This window comes from Rattus rattus, chromosome 4, assembly GCF_011064425.1.
Source record: "Rattus rattus isolate New Zealand chromosome 4, Rrattus_CSIRO_v1, whole genome shotgun sequence".
In the NCBI taxonomy this organism is placed as follows: Eukaryota; Metazoa; Chordata; class Mammalia; order Rodentia; family Muridae; genus Rattus; species Rattus rattus.
The window spans coordinates 101,573,362-101,593,729 of record NC_046157.1 but is presented as its reverse complement, the minus strand read 5'-3'; the positions used below and the strand labels follow the sequence as shown (position 1 = coordinate 101,593,729).

Sequence of the window (20,368 nt, the reverse complement as noted above, 5' to 3'; positions counted from 1 at the left end):
ACATCATTTGCTTGGAGAAATTAAAACCGATTCTATCTTCAGGTAATAGAAGCACATATTTTAAAGACAAGAATCAATTTTTAAAAAGCTACTACAAACAATAAGTGAATTCACTTATCTAGCAGGATACAAAATTAATATACATAAATCAGTTGGCTCCATACACACAAGTAGCTAGCAGTTATGAGACACGGCCATAACTACTTACAGTAGCAATTAAAATGCTAAACAACTAGATGTGGTCTTAATAGAAATGAACCAGTAAAACATGAAAGAAACTGAACGTCCCTGGTGGATACCAAGACTTGAAAAACTGTTCTGCGGCAAGATGGCATTCGAATAAATAAGCTGTCATTTCTCCCTAAGCTAAATGTTGATTACAAACCCAGTTTTAAGCACACTGGAATAGTCACAAACCTCATCCAGGTAGAGTAGCATGAAGGAATTAATCCTACCAGTTACCAAACCTATCACAATGGTGTAGTACTCACCCATGAAGCAGAAAAGTCCAAATAGGGCCAAATATGCACAAGACATTGGCTTATCACCAAGGGGGCATCGTTTATTTTGATATTTATTTTACCATGTTTTATGTGTGTTTCTGTGTGTATGCATGTGCACGTGTATGCGGGCTGCCTGCAAACACCAGATGATGGTATGGAATCCCCTGGAGCTGGAGTTACAGGTGCACACAATCTTCCTGATGTGGGGGCTGGGAACTGGGCTTTGGTCCTCTGCAAGAACAGCTGACGCACTTCACCTTGGAGCCATCTATCTAGCCCCGGAGGTGGCAGTGTTGAAGTGAAAAACGTTTAGCAAGTCATTGAATGTTTAGGAGAAGTGGGGAGGCCACTAGGAAAAGAAGTTAGCACTAAACCTCTATTAGGCGATAGGCTAAGTTAAAAAATGCATCAAACATCTAGGAAGTACCGGAAATCAAGGGACCGTGGAGATGGCTCTGTGGTGAAGAGCATTTTGTGTTCTTGCAGAGGATTCAGCTTCAGGTATCAGAGCGACATCAGGTACCTCACCTGTGCCTCCATTTCCTGGAGATCCAGCACCCTACCTGGCCCCCATGGGCACCTGCACGTACATGATACACATACACATAAGCAGGTACACACACACACATACACACACACACACACAAACACATGCAGACAAAACAAAAATAAGTTTTTAAAAATATGAACAAGCTACATGATGAGATCATCGTGAAAAAGAAACAAAAATGGCCGTTACGTAGATGAGGGAGCAACGGGATTTGCTTTCACAAATAAAATTAAAAGAGAACAAAGACTCTTAGCCTATAAAATTAGCATGAGTTCCATGCTTCTATTAAACATATCAAGTCTGTAGAAAAATACAGAACTCTATACTGTGAAGGAAAGTGCACATTGGCTTCACCTCCTTGGAGGGGGTATGACAATAGCGACCAAATTACAAGCGGAAGTTCTGGGAATTCTACTTCCAGAAATTCACTCTCAAAACAATAGAACATTTTGGGCCGGAGATGGAATTAGAAGTAGAAATGAAGTCTGTGTTGATATTTTGTATCAAGACGAAATGTGTCGGCTGCTGTGCACCCTGCCTTGCTACAGCAACAAGACTCGAAACAGTTAAAAGGATCTCCAAAGAGAAACAGTGAGTTTCTACCACAGAATAGACTATTACACGGCTGGGAAAATCACTGGCAGTTCTTTGGAATGATCTCCTGGATACACTGTCCAATGAAAAACAAACCAGGTCCAAATTGCTTACTGAAGAACAATGTGGTTCAGTTCATAAGAGGTCACAGGGAGCACATGTCCCCAGATTTATATAGCATCGCATGCTGGGTCTGTAGGGAGCCAGTGGGTTTCTTTACCATAAGAAAAGAAAAGGAAGCATATAGGGAACTTTTGAGAGAAATTCTTTACTAAGTGCCTTTACTACACTTAATTTTGGGGCAAGGTAAATGTGGTATGATCAAAACTAAACTAATTTAAAAAAAATTAAAGTGCGCTATCACAAGTGTCCCTCACCTGTGGCTCAGAGGTTGCAACCAAATAAACGCTCAAAAGCAGCTTTGAGACAGTTGATTGAACTTGGGGCATAAGCGACTGCAGAACAGGGAATGTTGCAAAGCATTCACATATAAATTATATGTTATATCAATTTACTATGTATAATATAAAATGTATATATGCATATATATGCACACACACATGGAGCATTCTCACGGCTCTCTGGATATTATTTATTTCATTTTTATTTTTCACAAACTGTAACTGATCTCTGCTCCCCTAAGAGCCGATTAATATGGGGGGAAAAATTGAGTCAGTTGTAACACGTATTTTCTCACACCTTCATTTCCATCCCGTCTCACATTTGTTTGACTCACACTAAAATGTCTAAAAATGCACGGCCTTACTCAAAGGAGTTTAAAATTAATCCCAACCACAAACATTTAAAAATAAGTCTCACGGCCTGAACTGCTAATAAAACGCTAAGTCAAGTGAGCACAGAGCCACTCTGCAGTCTCCCTCGTGAGTTCTGCCCCACCACAGAGTTCATGCAACACGGATCCTGGTCTCTGCATGTGTGCAATTACACATATTATGGTGTCAGGGAGAACTATTCTTGGGGGCTAAGCCGCCACCTATGGGGACTGAGCTGCCTCTCTACATTTGTGCGCATGCGCGGGTGGGGATGGGCGGGAGATGGTTTTGGTGCCGGGTCACAGCACAACACAGCACTTATCCAAAAGTTCTACTGTTTTCCAAAGCAGTGTCAGGAGGAAAACAATGATTAAGACAGAGCCTGAACTTTGTAGTTCTTAACAAGTCTTATTTTTCTGAGACAAGGCTCACAGTAGCTATATGATAGTGAGCCTCAACTTTTTATCAAGTAATAGTAGGGGGAAAGAGGCCAGCCATACTGAACTACATCCGTTCTTTAACGACTCAAAGTTTAAATTTCTACAGGGTAGCATGTGTTCCCTTGGGGGAAATTTTGAGCTGCAAACTTCCAAATGGTGACAAACAATGTTTTCGTTAATAATTGTTGCCCTGTATGTGGTAGGATATAGCCAAGGTCAGTTACCTAGAATTGTGTGTTTCTAGATTGGTTGTAGTGTTAATTGATAAAATCTAGTTACCCTGCCTGCCTCCATCCAGGTTTCAGAAGTATGAAACTTTCATGAGACCTTATGAAAATGTTGATTTAAATGACTCGACTGAGGAAAGGGTTGTGGCCTTGGGAAGAAGGATGATGTATCTGTATAGATGATAGATTGTGCTATGGATACCGAAGAAGAACCAGGAGGAAACGCTGAGGTTAATGAATGAATCTATCTCATGCTCGAGGTCTCTTCTGGGTCCTAAATACACTTTTCTTAGATGAGGTTCTTCTGCTAGAATCCTGTTACAATCCTGGCTACATGCTAAAACCACCTAGGGGGCATTGTAAGCCCCCAAAGTCTAGACCAATTGATTCTAAAACTCTGGACGTGGGGTCATTAACTGGATTGCTCGTAAAACTCTCAGGGTGATTCCTTGTGCAGCCAAGGCTGAAAGCGGTGGCCCCATAGACTTTCAGGTCAGCAAGGCCTTCAAGCTTCCTGGAGCGGGTTTTGCTTGCTAGCACAAAGTCGAGATCTGAACCAAATACTGATTTGCCGAGGAAAACAGGGATGCGATTTCTGTGACCACATGGAGGAACCTCTTGAACCCAATCACTAAGCTCCACTTTGAGTTTCTGATTCAGTGTGTCTGGGCAGAGACCGGGAGACATTGAAGAGGCATCAGGAAACTTTCATACTGCTATTCTTGACACGCAGGGAATGCTGCATTAATGACCCTGGTAGGGGCGCAACATGTCTAACCAACTCATTAACCCACCCAAAGCAGTGCATTTTCTTAAGCATGGTTTTCAGAGTGTCAGGGCAACTCATTGGGTCATCTGGCACAGAGTTTTTAACTAGTGGCTTAAAAGAACAAAGATGAATGAGCACGTGACACTTCCTGACAACCCCCTTCCCTCTCCCGTTCGTCTCCCCAGCCTTGCAAGACTCCCAATTAGAGCCCATTTTTAACACGCAACTCTGCACATGCCAAAAAAAAAAAAAAAAAGTAATTAAGTAAATTGTTCCAACTGAGGGTGTAGTTAGCCATCCACAGGCAACTCATTTATAGATTCGAAGAGACAGCTGGCTTGACCTCTGACCATTCATACCGTAATATTTATCCCTAATTGGAACACCACAATGTTTAAAATAATGTGGAGGGGGGGTCCTTGTTTTTTTGTCACATCCTTCTAAAGGTCCCCAGAGAGCTGTCAGTAACTCATAACAACATAGAAACCCCTCACTTTCCCTAATTCTCCATAAATTATCCCGGATGCATACCATACCTCTGCTGCCACACTCACCTGGCAAATGCCCTCTGAAGGACCCGGTCAGTCCTGCAGAATGTCTTACATGCACACTCACAAACCTGTGTCTCATTTTGGTCTTGCAAACTTCCCTGCATACAGCACTTGACTTGCTTTAAATGAAAGAGGACAGACTCCCAAATGAAAGAAGAAGTTAAGTTAGATTGCCCCCTGGAGCTGAGAATAAACGCCCATCAAAATTAAAGCTATGATGCTAACCTTGAAAGAAGAGGAGGGCGGGGCTAATCCCTGACACTGGGAGCAGCCGTCCTTGATCTGCACTAGTTTCATAGACACAAACGTCTTTAACTGCAGTTTTAAAAAAAAAAAAAAAAGCCCTACAATAATTTTAGAGTCTCAGAATTTTCCGCGGTTCTGTGACCTTGGGTGCAGATCACACAACTGAAGAAAACCAGCAATGTGTGTGTCTTGTACCTGATAGCTTACCTTTGGGCCAGAGAGACGGCTACATGGTTAAAAAGAGTATACTATGTTGCGAAAGACCTGAGTTTAGTTTCTATCACTCATAAAGTTATGCACAACTCCAGCTCCAGCCGGGGGTTGATGCCCTCTGCTGGCCTCCCTGGGAACCTCATATGCATACACACATACACATAATAAAAATAAAAATAAAAATAAAAATAAAAATAAAAATAAAAATAAAAATAAAAATAAAAATAAAAAAACCTTACCTTTAGGTCCCCTTAAGCCAAGAGCACCAGGGGGACCCTTAATGCCTGGGAGGCCACGGATTCCCATCTGACCAGGGAAACCATTCTCTCCTGGAGGGCCGGGAGGCCCTGGGGGACCAGGCCTCCCAGGAAGACCAGAAGCTCCTGTGTCTGGTCTCTTGAGGCTAGCTGCCATTTCTGCAAAATGCTCTGCAAGACAATTAACAAAAGCCATAACTCACAAACACAGCAGTAGCTTGGATGAAGAAGAAAATGACATTCCCAGTGGCCTTTGTGTCAAGTCGAGTTTAGTGTTTTTCCACAGACTGCCGAACAGGAAGTTTCCTTGCAGCGTTTTTTCTGAGCTTGCCCTGGATCTATCTGGCCCTGCTGTTTTGAGGCACAGTGGGGTGAGGGTTAAACTCCAGGACTTTGAGATGAGTGGTGGTCCAGAACTTGGGAGTGTCCCCCCCCCACACCCCCATCCTATCTGGTACTGGGTGAAACCCATAGGATTCGAAGGAAATTAGTTTCTTATGATAGGTGGAAGCATTGTCTTGGACTTTTTCAAAGCCCAAAGCATCATTCGAAATTAAGATTCAGACACTCCTTGACCAAGTATCAGAACTAAAAGCCTCTTTAGTTCAAAGCAATTCCATAGCCTGAAATATCATGAGAATTCATGGCTTGTAATAAATCCTTCCCTCCAGTTTATTTTCCTGCTTGCAGCAGATAACAATCATTAAAAATGACCTTCCTTGGGAATGTTCACAGTTTGTCTTAAAAACTTAGTAACTCTGGGGTCTTCTTACCTACATTCAGAATCAGCTGCTAAAGCAAGAAAATCCATTCCATTCAGATGCTCTGAGGCGAGCACCCTAGTGCAACCTTGTTTTTAAAATTTTGGGGTATGAAAGGGAACCTGAATGGAAAACAAACTCCTATCCAACAGTTAGAGATTTATTTAAATATGACTACTCTGAATTCCTTAACTTAATAAAAAATTATAAATTTGCAGACATGTTAGCAATGCTTAGAACTCAAATAGAGAGCCAAAATAAAGTGTGGGCAGTGAAGAGATTTATACTGTCCGAATATAGAAACATTCATTTTATGCTCACCGGGTTCTAGAAAACTCTACAAGTCTACTAGACCGACAGGACTGTCTATTGGTAAATGAAAGACAAGCATTTCTTCAAAGCACGGTTGTACCCTCATCAGAGGGTTTCCTATGGAGGGTGACATGTTATATTGTCTCCTCAGTTTGGGGATAATTTGTGCACATTCGTTTTCTGTGTGGTTTTATACCTAGGCAAACTGTGAAACAAATGAGGATTTCCATAGCTGTAGATAAACTTGGGTAAAGATTAACAAATAAGGGGAAATGTCATCGGTTCTAGAAAACTACTTGTTACTTTTTCTTTCTTTCTTTTTTTATCTTTATTAACTTGAGTATTTCTTATTTACATTTTGATTGATATTCCCCTTCCCCGTTTCCGGGACAACAACCCCCTGACCCCTCCCCCTCCCCTTTAGTATAGGCTTCCCCTCCCCATCCTCCCCCCATTTCCACCCTCCCCCCAACAGTCTAGTTCACTGGGGGTTCAGTCTTGGCAGAACCAAGGGCTTCCCCTTCCACTGGTGCTCTTACTAGGCTGTTCATTGCTACCTATGAGGTTGGAGCCCAGGGTCAGTCCATGTATAGTCTTTGGGTAGTGGCTTGGTCCTGGCTCTGGTTGGTTGGCATTGTTGTTCATATGGGGTCTCGAGCCCCTTCAAGCTCTTCAGTCCTTTCTCTGATTCCTTCAAAGGGGTCCTGTTCTCAGTTCAGTGGTTTGCTGCTGGCATTCGCCTATGTATTTGCTGTATTCTGGCTGTGTCTCTCAGGAGATCTATATCTGGTTCCTGTCGGCCTGCACTTTGCTTCATCCATCTTATCTAGTTTGGTGGCTGTATATGTATGGGCCACATGTGGGGCAGGCTCTGAATGGGTGTTCCTTCTGCCTCTGTTCTAAACTTTGCCTCCCTATCCCCTGCCAAGGGTATTCTGGTTCTCCTTTTAAAGAAGGAGTGAAGCATTCGCATTTTAAACACACCTACTACACGGGTACAAATACTGTCTTCACACCACTCTCGGGTGTGTGGGAGTGTGGCTATCAACTCTTGGGTGTGTGGGAATGTGGCTGTCACTTCATTCTCTCGTGATTTGGAGGGACCGAGGACCATGCCAGATACACACTAAACGGTAACAACTTAAGGAGGCGGGGGGCACCTGAGAATTTGTGTTGCAAAGAAAAAACTATGGTGTGTGCATATGCATTTTTTTCTTCTGCAAGCTACCCTCCCTGTTGGGTAAGACATAGAGATGGAGCTTGGATGGATAGCGGTTAGAAGGCTAAGGCAGAAATGTAGTTTTTTATTGTAAGGCTGAAGGCATCAACACTTGTGCGGAACAGAACTGGTATTAACAGCACTCAACATCTCCCGCCTTTAAAGCGACTGTCACTTACCCTTGCACACCTACAGAAACAAAAGCTTAAAAGGCAAGAGCAGACCAGGGGAATGTTTAAACCCCTGTGATTTATTTACCTTGCACAACTCTCATGCAAACCTGCTTGATGTGCTGGTCCGTCGGCGCTCTGCCCTGGGATGAGACAAAGGCAGGTTATACTTGCAAGGATAAAGAGGACAGTGCTGAACTCTAAGGGCAGACGTCACAGAAAACCGGGTGGCTCGGATGATGATATGGTTTACCTCTTGCCTGAGATGGACGGAGCTACCAATAGGAAACGATAGGATGTGTTCACCCACTCACCGGAGGTCCCTGGATACCAGGCAGTCCAGTGGCACCCTGTTCTCCTTGCACACCTCGGGGTCCAGGTGGTCCTCTTGGTCCTTCCACTCCAGGAAGCCCTCTGATTCCTTCAGGTCCCCTCAGGCCGGGCTCCCCGGGGTTACCCACCTAGAACAAACAGTACGCTATTGAAACAGGACTAGACATTAGCACTGTCAATATAAATGTTTAGGTGGAATTATAGGACTCATACAATTTATGTCCCTCAGTGGTGTTTGTTCAGAAGTTACCTCGAGTGTTAACCCATATTGCCATTGAACCAGTCACCAGTCACTTAGAATTCCAATGTGAGAATTCCAATGCAGTTCATAGTTTAAAGTAATAAAGGGGATTAAAACCTAAATATTAAAGAAGTTAACCAATAAACCACTTGCTTCCTCAGCACGAAAGCATGCCCACAGGATGAACTAGATGTTTTCTTTCCCTGAAAGCAGGCCACTGAAAGCACTTTTAAAGTCATATATAATAACTGCTTTTAAAGGAGACTGCACTCCTCACAATTCACTCTTTTGTGAGACTAGAATTTGTTAGAATTTATCGCAAAGCAGCTACAATGTATTGTTGCTCAGAATAAGAATGGACAAGGACAGAAGGAAGTTGGGGGATGGTAGTCTCTCTTGAATGTAGAATGTTCATCAGGAGGCTTTTTCCTGCCTCTTCTCCTCCTGTGCATCATCTGTCTGTATAAAGCTACCTCTTTCAAATATTCAAATGTTCTCAGCCCAGTGGAAGGCGTAAAGCAACGATTCCCTCCACACGTGGCCACACAAGGCTCTGAAAGCTTTCTCAATCTTGCTTTAAGATGAAAAAAAAATGATATTCATCCAAGTCGACTTGACAAGATTGCTTCTATAGAGAAATTACAGCTTGAAAGACTTCCTGGAAAGCAGCATCAACAAGAGAGCTCAGGAAACACTCACATCGTTGGGAGATGTCAGGTTCCCACAGTGAGAAACTCTAACGACTTCTCAAACAACCCAAAGAGGCACCCAAATGAACTGAGAAATTAGCCCAAGTAGTGGCCACATTGAATTATGCCTTCTCCGTGCCAATGGCTAACACTGCCATTATATGAAAACACAGGTCCTCTTGGATGAAAAGATCAGGATGCCATAGGACCCCAGATCTCTGAGAAAGAGTTCTTCAGTGAAGGAGCTACTCCCTGGAACAAACATCGAGCTCCAGATACTTCCCACCAAGCATGTTCATCTGTGCTGACATAAGACAGATCAATGAAAGCTCCCATGTTAGTTATTACTTTCCTTGATGCTGGGAGAGTACACTTCAATTTTCTCAGCATCATTTGGGCAACATGTCACATCAGTGGGAGGTGGAAGAGAATTAATGAATTATCAGCTAACTCCTAATATATCCAAATTAGAATGTCACTACTCTACAATCAATTTTTCTTTCACAATTTGAATTCTTTCCCTTGAACATTGTCAAATTCATCCAGATAGTGACATATGATTTCCCTCACCAAACACATTAGGGCTTATTCTTCATATTTGGTGCAACTTTAAACCATTCCTTTCGAGTATTCTTTGACACAAACACTGCTTGAGACTTGATTCGTAAAGGCGGAGAAGTTAACACACTGCGACCCCATCCGGGTGCTAGTGTCACCCAGCCTACAGACAGCCTACATCTGGGCACAGAAGCCAGGTTTGAGTGTGTGCCAAAGAGAAGGTAGAGGACCAGTTACATGCATAAGTAGGAGGAAGTAATTCTCACAAGGGACAAAGAGAGCCTGTCCTAAAGAGTTAAATGACACAGTATGTAAAGTCCCCTAAATGGAAAGTTCCAGCTATCCAGGAGACAAAATGGGTGAACCAAGAACTCTTCCAGCCAAACTTGGTCTAGTCTGCTGAAAGCCTGATTTTATTCTACAGTTGTCACTTCTTTTTAAAAGTTATCCTTTAAGTATTCAAAGGGAAGGAGGAATATGGTGGGTCTTTTTATTTAGTAAGGTTATATTAGCTGCTGTGGAGATCATTTGTTGGATAAAGACAGACATTCGCAACATTCTAGGAATAGGAAGAATTGAAGAACTCACTAGAAGCCTTTGGAAGGACCATCTGAGCTTCACCTTTTCTGGCTAAATTCCGGGTTCCTAATTGTGTTGGTGTACACACATAAGCAAGACACCTCAGGTTTCCCATGGATTAGGTCTGTAATTCTGAACTCATCTACACTAAGGACATAGGTTTAGTCTCTGTGAAATAACAAAACCGAAGAAGCTCGTCCGTTTTATGGTCCTGAGGATTCTGTTATATTGTCTTCCGTGCTCTGCTTCTCTCTCTCTCTCTCTCTCTGTTCCCTCAACTAGAAAACACAGGAGATCAAGAGAGTTATTGAAATATTTTGCAGTTGCATACCTGCCACGGAAATCCACTTATTCTCCTAGCTGCAGAGCACGTGACCGCTCTTTGAGATGGTCCACTCGGGCAGGATGCAGGATGTCAGAGCATCGTTATGCAACATTCACTGAGCCATTTATAATATTGAAACAAAAACCTTTCTTTAAAGTGGTTAGTTCAAAAGCTAGACCCATTTACACAGTTGGGGATTCTCTTCCTACTAGACAAACCTACTATTTACATCTTTATTTAGACATGTATTTCCTTGAATTCCTTCAAGGGTCTAATTTTATATAATCATTCTCCTACAGTTTTATGGATGTTTTTAATTTTTTTGGTACTGTTATAGTTTATCATACTTACAGATCCCTTTGGGCCAGGTTGTCCCATATCTCCCTAAATCAGGAGAACAAAATTATATTAGTACAATATATTTACTTTACATGGTTCCCTAAAACATTTTTCCAATGGTGTTGCACTGCTAAAAAATACAGAGAACCATGGACAGATAGAGTGCAGAGCTGCGGAAACTGTGTTTGACTCAAAAATGTGGGTCCTCATTCCAGTTCAGCTCCCCAACTCTGTGTTCCTGTCTCAGTGAGCCCCCCCATTCCCGTTCTTGGTTAACTGATCCATTAATTAATAGGCTACAATCAGGGCTCTGTGGAGTTCACCCAGATCTACAGGGCACAGCACGGAGAATGAAATCCTGTACATAATAAAATAAAGACTAAAACAAAATAAAATAGCTTTTTCTTACTCAATGCAATAGACATTTAGAAATACCAATTGAAATTTCACTTTTGCATCTTTAATTTTTTTTAACTCATTCCCTAAAACCTACCAAACAAAATATGCCTGCTTTCGGGCTTTAAACAAACAAACAGGCACACCAGGAGATCTTCCCGTCATTAATTTTGGATGAGTTCAGCTCAAGTGTTAGCATTTGAGTTAGCATATCTCCACTACAAGACAGGACTGATTTAAATTTTAAAACACCCCCTTAGCTCATAAAATGAGCAGCGTCTCCAGAAACTAAAACAGCAATAACCTCAGAAATTTGGGTGGGGAGAGGGTGGGAAATCTGTAAATTTTGCCCAGTTCAGACATTTTATCTATATTTATTCTAAACCCTGCAAGTCTGAATAAATATTAGCATATTGTTTTTCTGCTCTTAAAGCATCCTAAGGTTATTTCGTAGGAAAGACCTTTCTGGCTGCAGAAGGACTCAAACATACATTTCTATGTCAGGTCTGGTCATTCCTGACAAAGTCACTGTGATGAGTGTGCAACCCAGCCAGCAAGTCCGCAGACCGACAGTAAGCTCTGGGCTTCTTTCTCCCTTTCCTGGAGACTCAGGGGCCCCCCTCCTCTGGACATGGAGGTCATTCCTTCAGACATTTTCAGGGCAAAGAGAATGCCCTCAGTCATATTTATGAACCACAGCTCCCTGACTCTAAAAAAGACTTCAATGTTGTTTCCCTGCTGGGCCGTATTCCGATTGTCCTGTTATATCAAGAGCTTAAATTTCTCAATTGAAGACCACAGGAGAATGAATCAGCTCTGAGGGAATCCTGCAGAAGTTTAAAGCTACAGAAGTTTCTCTAGGCCTTGCCTTCAGTATTGGGAATCACTAGATAAGAACAGAAGAAAGCCTCCTTAGGCTTTAAGATAAAGAAAAATGTCAGAGAGAAGAGTCACATTTTTTCAAAAATTTTAAAGTTTCATATTAGCCGATTTAAAAAAAAAATCAAACAAGTCTTACAAGGTCACCCCTTACTCCTGCTTCACCTTCTTCACCAGAGGCACCCTAAAATTTTAAGATAAAGTGACATGTGATTTCTAGTTCTCCATTCAGGGTTCAACTGTAACCAATCAGCACTGATAAGTGTCTATAAGCACCCAAATCCCCCAAGGAGCATGCAGGAGCCCTCACTTCCATGACCACAGCCTAATCCTAACCGAAAAGAGGAGACTTGAGAAGCCAGAGTAAGACCAGGCAGGTTTCAGCTAATTGAGGTTGAATCATTTAATTAGATTAACAATCCTTTCTAGCAATTTTAAAATCCAACAACCCTCGAAAGTGGCATTCTGTGGTTGGAGGAGGAATCCAGACACAGGCAGACTCCATTCATACATTTTTATTTGCTGAGGTCTTGATCAAAAGGCATCTTGATTAGATTAGCTCTTCTGCGGCTTCGAAAGTCTGTGTCATCTGAATAAAATTCAGCAAGCTAGAGAGACAGGGCTACCCTCTTCAAAGGGAGAGCACTGTATAGTCCAGGAGACAGCCGTTAGCCGCAGTGTCTAGAAACAGTCTGGCTGCACACCAAACTCCACCATGGTTGTTAGCCACCGTAAAGCACTCTGAGAACAGCTATGAGCTTTCATCACACCACACCCTCAAGCCAGCCAGCCCTGTGCTCCTCAAGTGGCGTCTTCCCAACACCTCTAACCACACGTAACGCTTACCTGTTCGCCCTTGGGACCTGGTTCACCAAATACACCCTGGAATGAATAAAATGTAACGTGTGTCAGAGTTTGGAGTTCTGTGCATCATTTCAGAGTCGCCAATGTCCTTGAACGAGCTGACCAATAACGGGATAGGCGAGAGCTCCCTAATTCTTACCACTTAATTGAGGACCAGAGGAGACCTGGTCCCGTCACAATGTCACAATTATTCCCCAAATCTCTGGTAATATGAGAACATTCTCTAGCCATATCCATATGAATGAACTGTCACTGCTAGGAATAGAAAATTAGAATTAAATAAAAGCTGTAACTGCAACTGATACTTTTTCCCCCTCCTCAGCCTTTATTGTTCTTCCTTCTGGAAAGTTAGTTTTGTTTTGTTTTGTTTTGAATTCAACTCTTAGTAATTTAGCACGTCTTTCACCATATTTCTTCATGATAATCGGTAGAGAAAGTCTTCACTGGGTAAAGCAACCTTGATTTCTCAACAAAGAAGGAGTCAGAATTCCAAATTTAAAAGGGGGGGGACCCCACAAAACCATGAAGAGCGCTGGAGATCTTACCCTGTCTCCTTTCATTCCAGGAAGTCCAGGGGGCCCAGGCAAGCCAGGAAGGCCAGGGCTGCCAAGAGGTCCCTGGAAAACAAACAGAAAATCTTCAGAGTCCCTGTGTCCTCAATGCTCAAAGCTGACAAGCCAGACGGGGCCCTGGGGTATCAACTCATGCGTAAAGTTAATGTGTGGTTGGTTTAGTGCTGCCCTACTCCTGCATCCCAGGAGAAGAGGGGCTGATGGCCTCCCACCTTCCACCCCACCTCTGAATTCCCTCAGCACAACTCAGCAACAGTGAGCTCTTTCAGCCAATGCCGGGCAGCGCGCTGGTGCTTCTCCTGCTGTGTAAACAGGAGCTGCACAAGGAGCAAAGGCCAGCATTCATGCACAGTTCCCTTCCATTCCACTAAGAGGCATATGCCAGCCACAACACTTCAATACCTCTCTGGGTTTTCAAATGCATTCTACAAGCCACGCAGATTAAAATAACTCATGGCGATGATCAGAGATACAATTTGAAATTCCGCATTTACAGTTTCACATACTCATACAACAACAGTGAAGAAAACCATATACAGTTAATTAGATGATCTTTTGCAATTTTTTCTCTCCTTTCCTGTTTAAAACACAAAACAAAACAAAACACATAACTGCTTTTCAGGAAGCAAACTGTAGAGATTGGAAACTTCACTTACCAGTTTCCCTGGTATGCCCGGAGAGCCTTCTGGTCCTACCGGGCCTCTGCTGCCCTGTAAAAACACACATGTTGTCGTCAGCTGAATGTTCAGGCCAGAGTCAACTGCTTCATGATTATATGGAAGAAAGAAACATATTCATCCAGGATTTTGTTAAAATATAGGTGTTGCCAAAATCTGCCTTCACTCCAACTGAAGGCTCAAACCATCCCGTCAAAGTCTAACCAATCGCTCTGTGCACTGTTCATGGAACAAGCTCGTGCTATTTGCTGGATGCCAGGCAGGAACACTGGAAATATTCACTGCCTGTGCACACAGTGATGCTCGTGATTTTCAGCATGGAAGTCACATCCGGTTTCACATTATGCTCATTCATATAAACGCGTTTTATGCTCCCGCTTAGACGTGTTCTTAGGGTATTCCAAACCCACTCATTGAGCATGCCGCAGTGTCTGGGTAAGCTCCCGGGTCTACAGATGCCTTCAAGAAGCAGCTGGCAAATGACTGCTTACCTCCGAAAATCATAAAAGGGAAACACAGGGCAGAGATGCTTGCCTTTAAACGTTTACCACAACTTCAAGAAGACACAGATGGTAGACATTTTTAAACTCTCTGAGATAAAACTTCTTGTTTCCCTCATTCTAGGTCTAAATATGTCTCCAAGGACTTGCAGACTTTGAAAGGTGTGACTCCCTATGAAGCTCTGGTAACAGTTATGTTTCGTGGGACCATTTCAGATTTTATTATTTGAAATCTAAGTCTTCACATTTCTATTCTACTTGAAACCCGAAACTTCTGAGAAAAGGAGCTGTGTGACTTTTACTTCTTTCCTTGAGAACTCAGCATAGTTCCACACAATCCGACTAGCGCCTGTCATGTGCCTAATGTGTTCAGCTCAGTAGAACGCAGTGGAACGCAAGGAGATAAACAATCACTTTTTCTTTGAGGTGTATCCTAAAGCAGCAAGGACTGGTTTGAGTTCATTTTCCTTTAAACTGTCCTAACAGCTCCATTTTAACAAATTCATGGTTCTAAATGCTCTGGATAAGGTTATATTATTCTGGCCTATATTTGAAGGTTGGACAAGGTGTCAAGAGCCATAAACCTTCCGGATTTTCAATTTCCCTAAAGGTTACCACATTACAACAGTCTCTGGCTGTGGGCTATAATTTCATTATAGCCGTTTCAAGTGACTTATGGGTGATTGAAACTCAACGCTCTTAAGTACTTTTCAATAATTTTTATATTAACAACCTGTCAGGTTAAGCATTGGGAGTAATACATTGGTCCTTAACCCCATGAGGGACTTGGAATCCCCGGAGGCAGTGCCCCATGTGGATGTACATCTAGACGGAAAGTGACCACTGAATAGTTCTTTTATTTCTATCTGTCAATTAAGATCGTTTTCTGCCCTCTCTCCAGATACTCACCCCAGGAGAGGCTCATGGGCCCACCCTTCCCTTGGGAACTATAAACTAAGGAAGAAATTGTAGGAAAAGGAGAGTCACTGTCTTCCGTAGCATAGGCAGTGGTTAAGTAGCCCATGCTCCAGGGGACTGCATTACACGTGTGCTTAAGCAGATGAGTCTGGTCAAACTCATCAAGTCAGTAAACAAAGACAAAACGAGAAAACCATGAAAGGGGCGGGTCTTGTACGGAGGAGAGGAGAGGAGGAGAGAGGATATATTGATTTTGGTGTTGGTCTAACAAGACTTTAATCTTAAAAACTGATAGTTACTGATGAGGGAAGAGAAATATCAGAATAAAGCTTAGGTCCTAACTCATGGGTTCACTTAGTCTCAACATTCCCCCCTAAATTAGAGAATCATGCTACTGTATCAAAATTAAGGATGATTAGTGTAGTTCTTTTCCAAAATCCAAATGGAGAAATTCAGATATCAGGGCTATGGAGCCTCTAGTCTGTGCTTGGGAAGACTAACTATCTCAAGAGTCAAAAACAAGGATTTTCTCTGCCAAAATCTTCTTTGCTCCCATCTTTCGTAGCTCCTCGGTGTTTGTTCCACAAGTCCGTCCAAATCCCTGGCAAGGCTGTGGCTGAGTGCCCATGGATGACTCAGCACCGCCATCTACGCCTGCCCTAGTGGATGGATGTAGCCAGGGGCAGTCAGTGTCTATGTAGGACCAGAAGGACCTGTGACACGTAGATGCGTGCTTGGCCGTTAGTGCACAAACAGTAGGTTCTCTGTTCTTCTGCATCCCCATGTTATAAGCTCCGGGCTATTCCGAATTTATTTACTTCTACAGAAATATCCTCACAGGGAAAGTACACCACGTTCATTTTCATGACAGTATCCAATGGAGTTACAACCGAAAAGCTAAGGACAAGTTTTTTTTCTGATAGCCATTTTTGTGGTTTCTGTACCACACACAAACACACACGCACACACACACACACATGCATGCATGCATGCATGCACGCATGCATATATTGATGTAAATTCTGGATTTTTATGTCAGAAGTAAAAGATGAGGAATCAAGATATAAATACCCACTCTAAAAACAGAGCTTAGCCACGTTCTAACGATCACTGGGCAAGCCACTGTCAATGGAGAGCGTGCTAAATAAATGATAGAGCCTTGTTCTCCAGCATCTTTCTGGTCACCACTCTCAGGTGTGGCCATTGGAGGTGGGGATAGAACTATTCCTCCCCGGGGCTGATATTTACAAACTCTGTAATGATAAGAGTTTCCATTTATAACGAGAGAATCAGTAGGAACCTCGAGGAAGATGGAGTTCTGCCAGCTAACATGTGAGCATGTACTCAAAGGTTCTCTGCTTCTCTCAGGGCCCTGTGTTTCCACATCCAACTTCAGAGCCATCAGCCAATGCGTCTCTAAGAGCCACCCAAGGCTTTGAGAAGATGCAGAGCTTCTGTCCCAGCTATGACTACAGATAACTCCTCCGAGCCCTTTTTGGTCTGTGCTGCATCGCTGTCTCTCACCACTGTGTCCACATCCCCGTATTCCCTTTCTCCTTGGCCCTCTTCACCTCCGATTCTGACTCTGTGAGTCTAGTATATAACAAAGACCCAGGAATTAGTTTATGTTTGTGTATTTGTCTTCACCAACTTTACTTAAACTCCTGAAAAAGCGTGAGGTCTCATACATCCTGTTGCAGTAAAATTACAATAGGGCTTTCTTTTATCCCATCCTACAGCCAGCACCGTAGGACCACAAGACGTCTGTGAGTTATTTTCATCTTAGTCAACAAAGCGTCTCACCCGCTAGGCTCCATCCCATATCACACTGCGGATGGCTACTCTCTGAGCCTGGCAGCAATCTCTCTACCCACCTAGTTCCCAAGGCAGGTTGCCACCATGCCAGTCATACACATCCCAATTCTGCTCCAGCCACCACAGGCTCTCTTGAACTCAATGAAATCGCCACATGAAAGAACACACAACACAATAACCTCTGATCCTATTGATAGGATATAATTGCTCACCTAGATAAGATATTGTTTGCTCATCTAGACACATAAAACCCTGTACACATCCATACCTTAAGAATATTCATAGCAACCTGTAGATGTGCAGAGAGAAATCTTAACATCCTCTGCCATGTTCTCTTGGCTCCTCCCTTCTCTCGCTCCAGTCTCCTCCTCCTCTAAAACTTTCTCCCGCCCACCCTTCCTTCTCGTCCAAGGACAGGCCTCGTTCTATCCTGTACCTGCCTTCAACCTGCATAATGACATCAGCCTACACATCCTAAATTTAAAAATGGCTAAATTCTCTCATACCAGGAGAATCTGACAAGCAAGCACCAACCTCAAGCTCACCATGGCAGTATTGGCGTGAGAGTCCAGGGAGAAACAGACACCAAATAATTCAAGCCGATGCCTCCTCCCTTATAAAGGAGCCACTAGACATTTATAAAGATCACAAAAATCATCATCAAATTCAGTTAGACTAAATGCTACCAGCATTGTGTTCCGAAAGAATTGACTCTATTCCATCTGTTTAATTTGTCGTGGCTCTCATATTTCACACGTTTCCAAAATTACCTAGCTAACCAGCTGAAGCATAAAGAAGATCTTTGGTGCATGTTAGCTGCATTTCAGAAGTGAGAAATTATACATCATTATGTTCAGCCTGTTCTGTATACTAAGTGTTTTTCTCTCTGGCAATAACAAAAGGGAAGGATGCCGGTTTAACCCAAAAGATCAATTCTGATTTATCTAGACTTTTTAAATATCAATTTATTTTCCTATTAAATTGGAAAATCACAGGAGACCTACCTCAGGGAGTAACTTTCAGTTTGTGACAAGGATTTTTTTAAAAAAGGATTCAATTTTGTGATATGAGAGAGTCGTATTATCTTGTGTGGATTTAAATATTCCTTTATATATAGGCGGGGAAAAATCTATCTGAATGCTTACCATCACCCATATCAGCTTCAAACACCATTGCCAAGGGCTGGGCAGGACGGGGAGCAGCTTAGAATATTCAACAGCACACCATATGGTCCCCATATGGAGACCTCTCTGCTTGAGGCTGTTGTGCTGGGGTGGAATGAAGGTCTCCAGGAAAAGTACAATGGGAGCATATGATGTTCAGAAAGAGGTAAATCAAACAGGGTGCTATTCCCATTCAGAAGCAAGAGAGCAGAGCAAACATAACCCCACTCATGCAAAAGCCTGGAGGGTGGTTGGCTGGGAGCCACTAAAAGAAAGTACCATAGCAGAGGCCAGCAGCCACTCAGACCAGTAATAAACAAAGCAGAGAAAGCGTGACCGGGTGGTTCCCATGAAATCACTAGAGACAAAAGAAAGAACCAATCTTTCTTACAATCAAATCAGCAAAAATTAATTGCAAAGATATGCATCTAGGAGACATTAGACATACGTTCTTTTTCTCTATCCAGTTCAATTTGAGGTAAATTTACAGGGAAAGCTGATCACGTTTGCCATCCATGGGATGGAAATGTGTGACTCTGCCTACAAAATGGAACTCAACGATGTAGGTGGAATCATAACGCACCCTCTGGGAGAGGGCTACCTTCTGGCAGACCCTAAGTAAAGAGACGGGAGAGGCACAGAGATCAATCCAGCCTCCCTCGACCTCCCTGCACAGCACAGCAGGAGACACAGGGACAAAGGGATCAAGGGTCTTGGACCTCAGAATAACTCCATGTTTACTGATGACTCAGAAGCAGAGAAGAGCTCCGGCTAAACCTGAGGGAAAACCAGTGAGCTAAGAACTGCACAGAGCAGTTGTCAACCTGAGGCACTCCTACTCCATAGAAAAGGATTTCTGTCAGCCATCTTGGCTTTCCACACATGCCACGTAGGCCTGCACACATGTGACTCCCATATACACATGCACATGTGTGAACACACACACACACACACACACACACACGGAAGGAAGAAAGGAGGAAAGGACACATGGCAGAAGTTGTCAAATAGTTTTAGATTTTAGACTTTCTTTTGTCAGTATAAATTCATAAACTATTTTTGTTTGTTTTTTTCCTGTGTGTTTTTGATGTTTAAGATAAAGCCTCACTATGTAGCCTTGGTTTTTCTGTAACCTGCTGTGTAGAGCTCACTGGACCTGAACTCACAGGGATGGCTCCTGAGAACTGGGGTTAAAAGCCAGCATGCACATCCTCAACAGATTTTAAATGGGGAAGGAAAGGTAGGATGGTGTTAAATTTCAAATCCAGGACAAAGGGATCCTCCAAGTTCTCCCAGCATTCCTCAGTTCCTGCCTGTTACAGGGTATGGCTGACATATGCCAGCCCTCACCAACCTAGGGGCTACACTACCCTTTCTCCCGGAGGTTCTTTCCTGTGTAGACATTTTGGTTAGCTGCCCTTTCTGTCCTTTGACCTCCTGGCTGCTATACTTGGGTCTTCCCTCTATCCTCTCTCTTCCCCTCCCACTTCTCTCGCAAGGCTCAGGGTCATGTCCTCTCTGGACTCTCCCAGATGTCTGCCTCTGACTGGCCTTTTCCTTTTACCTACAATAAACCTTCCTTCCCCTCCACCATACCTAGGAGCAATCACGTCCTTTCCTTTCCTTTTTATTTCTTTTTTTCTCCGATCAGATGGGAACAGTACTTTGGGGAGATGGATATTTTGGTGTTTGCAGACTGGAGGTACTAACATTTCTTGGGGACTTTGGAATTGGTTTTGGAACTACTCCCCTAGGACTCTATGGTGACCATCATGGCTATGATACACCACACAACTGACAAGAGTCGAGAAAACTGCAGATATCAAAATATCCGTGATGTCCCATGGAGATAACTTGGATGAGGCAGGAAAGATGGAGCTGGTGAAGCAAATCAGAAGATATTGCAGTCACCCAAGTGGGTGCTGAGTCAAGACG

At 43.0% G+C, this 20,368-nt stretch overlaps 1 protein-coding gene across 1 annotated transcript in view; it reads right to left on the bottom strand.

Moving 5' to 3' along the window:
* The window catches only part of Col9a1 (collagen type IX alpha 1 chain), an 88,889-nt gene that overhangs the window by 8,685 nt on the left and 59,836 nt on the right, over positions 1-20,368 (bottom strand). The window contains exons 29-36 of the mRNA XM_032899717.1: positions 14,017-14,070; positions 13,334-13,405; positions 12,771-12,806; positions 12,064-12,108; positions 10,662-10,694; positions 7,900-8,046; positions 7,674-7,728; positions 5,106-5,294 (exon numbers count right to left, since the gene is read on the bottom strand). Of these exons, the coding sequence (XP_032755608.1) occupies positions 5,106-5,294; positions 7,674-7,728; positions 7,900-8,046; positions 10,662-10,694; positions 12,064-12,108; positions 12,771-12,806; positions 13,334-13,405; positions 14,017-14,070 (631 nt within the window). The remainder of the gene's footprint in view (positions 1-5,105; positions 5,295-7,673; positions 7,729-7,899; positions 8,047-10,661; positions 10,695-12,063; positions 12,109-12,770; positions 12,807-13,333; positions 13,406-14,016; positions 14,071-20,368) is intronic.